The sequence below is a fragment of the Saimiri boliviensis genome, chromosome Y (genome assembly GCF_048565385.1).
Source record: "Saimiri boliviensis isolate mSaiBol1 chromosome Y, mSaiBol1.pri, whole genome shotgun sequence".
Classification (NCBI taxonomy): domain Eukaryota; kingdom Metazoa; phylum Chordata; class Mammalia; order Primates; family Cebidae; genus Saimiri; species Saimiri boliviensis.
The window spans coordinates 1,902,092-1,907,632 of record NC_133471.1 but is presented as its reverse complement, the minus strand read 5'-3'; the positions used below and the strand labels follow the sequence as shown (position 1 = coordinate 1,907,632).

The following is a 5,541-nucleotide window of genomic DNA, read 5'->3' as shown; positions in this document are numbered from 1 at the left end:
GGTCAAAAATGACACAAATTTCAGGAAGTAAATAAACACCAAAGTGCTCAACAAAACTCAAGTGAGATAAACTCAAAGAAACACACTTAAATTTAATGATAATTTAGCCATCTAAAACAAAAACAGAGATTCTTGAAAACAGCAAAAGAAATGAACATTTATATAAAACAACACTCAAAAATAATCAATATATATATATATTTTTTTACCTGAAAACTCAGAGACCACAAAGCAGTAGACTATCACATTTCAAGTGATTTAAAAATACTTTCAAACAGAAAAATTACATGCAAAGAAATTGTTCATCATAGTGAGGACGAAATCATGACATTCCCAAATGAAATCTGGGGCCTTTTTTTAGTAGATGATCCTTTAAGAAATGCTTTATGGGGTTACTTTAGGGTAAAGTGAACAGACACTACTTAGCAATATAAATAAATAAAAATTAAAATAAAGAGAAATAGATAAACAATTATAAAACAAAAAAAATTAACAATGTGTAGCTCCACAATCTGTTCTACATATAATTTGAAACACTAATATAGTTAATAAAAAGTTATCACCACTAAAATTTACATGTATTTTTGACATACAATAATTACAGTATAATTTTGAGAACTGAATAAGTAAAATAAAGGGGACCAACATATAGAGAAGTATGTGTTTTCATGTTGTCACAGGTAAGCTAGTATAACTTTAAAAATGTTATAACTTCAGAATGTTCAATATAATTGTCATGGCAACGACAAAAGAGAGTAACAGGCAGGTAGAAAGCTTTGAGCACTCTGTAAGAGTAGGAGCTGTGGATTTAGCTAATCTTACCTGAAGCTACCTAGCAAGCTATCTTGGCATCATAAGACCAAGTCCAATCTGCCCCACCACAGAGTAAATGTAAGAAGGTAAGGCTCTCTGACTGCTTCTTCATACAACTTTGGCCACGAAGTGGAAGAGACTCATCCATACCTACCACCTGGTGAAGCACTGAAGGCAGAAAGATGTGGCTATGATAAGACCCAACTGAAAAAAGGTTGGCACACCTACTGCCCAATTCTGTCTGTTTCTTAATGGCTTCCCAGGAGTTTGAGGTGGAAGCTATTGTTGACAAAAGACAAAACCAAAAAGGGAAGACAGAGTATTTGGTTCGGTGGAAAGGTTATGACAAACAGGATGACACTTGGGAACCAGAGCAGAACCTCACAAACTGTAGAGAATGTATTTGTGATTTTATCAGACGACAGACTGAAAAACAGACAAAATGGACATGGACCAGAACAAGTAGAATTTCTTCAAACAATGTAAGGAAACCAGCTTCCAGAACTTCCACATCCAGCTTTTCTAAGAACTCTCCTAAAATGCCATTGACTGGCAAACACCACAAATCCAAAAACAACAAGTTGTTTACTGCCAGAGAGAACATTAGAGAAAACACAGCTTCACTTCTCCCTGTCTCCAAATATTCGAAACAGAAAAATTCAACTATCAAGATACTTGTACCTCATAGCCCAGTTAACGACCAGGACACAGTGAGGTCTTTTCAGAAACCTGAGAAACTAGATCCTGTTGCACCAGTTCAGGAGGACAAGGTGGCGTTCAAGGTGGCAGCAGAGAAACCGATCAGAATTTCATCAGATTCTGACACACAAGAGGCTAGAATAGAAAACAGGACCCAGACACAACCACATATGTCTCAGATGTCTGACTCAGTTACTGCTTCCATGGCCACAGAGTCAGATAGCAAAGAAGTTATAGTGGTATTAATGGACCCTTCAGCAGCCAATGGAACAACAAACATGCATACATCTCTTTCAAGAGTGAGAGGTGGAAAAAGAGAGATTATTGATGATAGAAAAGACCAGCCTTTTATCAAGAGGATGTATTTCACCATCAGGTTAAAAGAAAGTGCCAACAGATACAGAGACATTGTTGTCAAGAAAGACCATGGATTCACCCAGATATTGCTATCTACTATATCAACAGAGAAAAATGCACTCAATACAGAAGTCATTAAAGAAATCATAAATGCTCTGGAAAGGGCTGCTGTGGATGACAGCAAGCTTGTGTTGTTCAGCGCAGCTGGCAGTGTCTTCTGCTGTGGTCTTGATTTTGGGTACATTGCAAAACATTTACAGAATGACAGAAATAGAATGAGCACTGAAATTGTGGACACAATTAAAAACTTTGTGAACAATTTTATTCATTTTAAGAAACTTATTGTTGTATCAGTCAATGGTCCAGCCATTGGACTAGGTGCATCCATACTACCTCTTTGTGACTTGGTTTGGGCTAATGAAAAGGCTTGGTTTCAAACCCCATATACGACCTTTGGACAGAGTCCAGATGGCTGTGCTACTGTTACATTTCCAAGGCTCATGGGTGAAGCATCTGCCAATGAAATGTTGATTGGTGGGCAAAAGCTGACAGCACGGGAGGCATGTGCCAAAGGCCTGGTCTCTCAGGTGTTCTTGACTGCAACTTTCACCCAAGAGGTTATGATTCAAATTAAGAGGCTTGCTTCCTGTAATCCTGTTATACTGGAGAAATGTAAGACCCTTGTTTGCTGTAATATTAAGAAGGAGTTGGAACAGGCCAATGAGAGAGAGTGTGAAATGCTGAAAAAAATCTGGAGCTCAGCAGATGGGATAGAATCCATGTTAAAGTATGTTCAAACAAAAATTGATGAATTTTAATTACCAGTTTGTCTGCTTAGGACACAAGAACTGAACTTAGCAGAATATATAATTAGCTGAAGATGTCCTAATTCATTTTCATAGCCCCAAATAATTTCAATGATAGCTAAGGCTTGTAGAGAGAATTGAAAACATCTAAACATTTTATTTAATATTATCAAGAAATTGTTAAACACTGTAAATTTAAAATAAATAATAAAACAAATGATTTGCTCAAATATTCTTATTTTATGTACACAGAAGCCCAAAGTTAAAAGCAGACTAGTGAGCACTAAATTATTCTTTCAAGCTCTAATTTTTACCAATGAGATGATATAAATCAGATGAGAATGGTGCTCTATTAGATTCAAGTAACAGAAAAATTTTTGATAATGTTTGTTTTCCTTATTTTTACAATCTAGAGTGCAGAGTCAATTGAGGTAAGTGTCAGTCTCTGCTTCCCTACCCCAGATAACCTGAGTTGGTGCCTCTGACTTTATAGTGGCACAAACACCTCAGAGACACACAATTCTAAATTAAAGGAACTTGTATTTCAGAATAATGATTTCCAATATATATTTTACTAATGATTATTCTTCCAAACTGAACATGTGGTTAAAATTTATGCTGAAATAATTAATTTTATACAAGTTTCGTTGTTACCCACTTAACATAAATAAACCTTTACTTCTCTAAAGTAAAATTTGCTGCATACTATTAGTGAATCATGAATTCATTAGGTAGAAATATCCAAGTTTTATGATGTATAGTTTTAACTTAATTTAGAGTATGTTTCACATAGTAGATTAAAATCCTGGACTATATATATATATATATATATATATATATATATATATATATATATATATATATATATATATATATATATATATTTTTTTTTTTTTTTTTTTTTTTTTTTTTTTTTTTTGACACAGAGTCTCATGTTGTCATCTGGACTGGATTGCAGTGGTAATCTTAGCTCACCGCAACTTTTGCCTCCCAGATTTAGCAATTCTTCTCCTTCAGCCTCCTGAGTAACTAGGATAACAGGGCCTGCCACTACTCTAGCTTTAGCTAATTTTTTTTTTTTTTTTTTTTTTTTTTTTTTTTGGAGAGAGAGGGTTTCATTATGTTGGCCAGGCTTGTCTTGAACTACTGACCTTGTGATTTGCTTGCCTTGGCCCACCAAAGTGCTGGGATTACAGGCATGAGCTGCCACACCTGGAATGGACACATTTTTAAAGGCAGAAACTTCTTTCCAAACAAAGAAAAGACACCTACACTATATCCGAAATTTAAAATTATTGGTTTCTGCTTTTGTCTGCACATAATTTTCTAGAACATGCTACATGCTAAGCTATCCAGAAGCTCTCTAAATCCTGTCCTCATGGGTTTTTATGGAGGCTCCGTTACATAGGCATGAGTAAGTAATTCACTGGCCACTGATAACATGACTTTTGTCACAGTGTATCTACAGTGTTGATTCACCAGCCAAAAATATCTGTAGATAATGTCACCTTTGCCTAAGTTTCTGTTGAGCCTACTGGACTAATTTTGCCCACCCATCTTCTAGCCTGCACTAAGCTGAAACTAAGTACTCAAATTCCATTTCTGCTATGGATAAGCCTGCCACAGAATAAAGAGAGGTGCATGAGTGAGTGACAATTGTGTCCAGCCACTGCACATAGCTAGTCACACTTGCTCTGATGAGGTGATCAGGTCAAGGTGCCAGCACAGGTGACAACTTGCTGCAAGTCTTTGGCTGAATGAGGCATTTCACAAGCTATTTTCTCTGCAGTCACTGAACAAAGCAACCAGAAACTGCACAGCCACAAAAATGGTATTACATCCCTGGCTTGGGAAAGATTTACGTCTGATCTCTTTTAGAAACCAAACCTCTTCTGTCTTTTTTTTTTTCTTGGTAAGCAGAAATCTGGCAAATGGGGGATTATGTGTTCCAGCCTTTTGTGTTACTAAACTTTCACTGCTGTTATTTAGTGAATCCTGTTTCTTATCCCATTTATAGAAAAAAAAAAAAATGAGTTAAGTGAAAAACTGTAGAATAATAAATAAATAAATAGGTGCCTTATTGAGTGACAGTACAGTTTCAGGACTCCCAAAGTTGGAAGAGCCTTTTCACAAGCAAGACATAGTTGTCTCTGTGCCACACTTGGTGAAATGGAAACACTGAATGAAGAATTCTAATGTGCAGACAGGTTGTGCTGACATCTCTGCAGTTCTGAGCAAAGAGGACATGCAGAGTGGGTAGCTTCTTTCTGCAGGAATTTTGCTAAGATGATTCTGCAGACCTTACTGGAGAGAACAGCTATCCAATTATAGGTATGTAACCCCAATATGTGTGTAACTCTTAGTGGAGAGGAGACTCACAGTTGGTAGCTTCACTTTGCAGGCATATATAATTCCATAATTAGCCCTAGACTGGAGCTCATATGGACTTCAAAGGGCAGAAGGAATATGCTGATTGCTACATGAGTGGTCATGATTGGGCCAAGAAAGAGACAAAAGTTTTCACCATGGTCTCCAGTGACTTCTGTTACAGTTCACAATGTGAAGGCTTATTTTTCTTTTCTTTTCTTTTCCTTTTCTTTTTCTTGGTGGCAGAGGCCATTGTGTCAGTACCACCTTAAGAGTAAGCACACATGGCCAGGCCATGATAGCTGGGCTCAGCCAAAATCTTGTTTTATTTTCACAGAGGTGCCATGAGAGCTGATGGGATTCAGGCTAATGGAAGCAGATACTTCAGAGCTTTTTAGAGAAGGATAGCTTCCCAGGCTCTGGAAAGCAAAGGGATGCCTGAGTCTGCACCTCTGGCTAGGCAGCTGCAACTGCTTCTTAGTAGATGAGGTTTCTTCTA

The 5,541-nt window shown here is 36.9% G+C and overlaps 1 protein-coding gene across 1 annotated transcript; it reads left to right on the top strand.

Moving 5' to 3' along the window:
- The first annotated feature begins 945 nt into the window (after positions 1 to 945).
- Positions 946 to 2,687, top strand: LOC141582982 (testis-specific chromodomain protein Y 1-like). The gene has a single exon (XM_074392424.1). It carries the CDS (start codon positions 1,065 to 1,067, stop codon positions 2,685 to 2,687), a length of 1,623 nt encoding a protein of 540 aa, XP_074248525.1. The 5' UTR covers positions 946 to 1,064.
- Positions 2,688 to 5,541: the final 2,854 nt, after the last annotated feature.

Coding starts and splice junctions, on each gene's coding strand:
- LOC141582982 (XM_074392424.1), top strand. CDS start 1,065: ATGGCTTCCCAGGAGTTTGAGGTGGAAGCTATTGTTGACAAAAGACAA.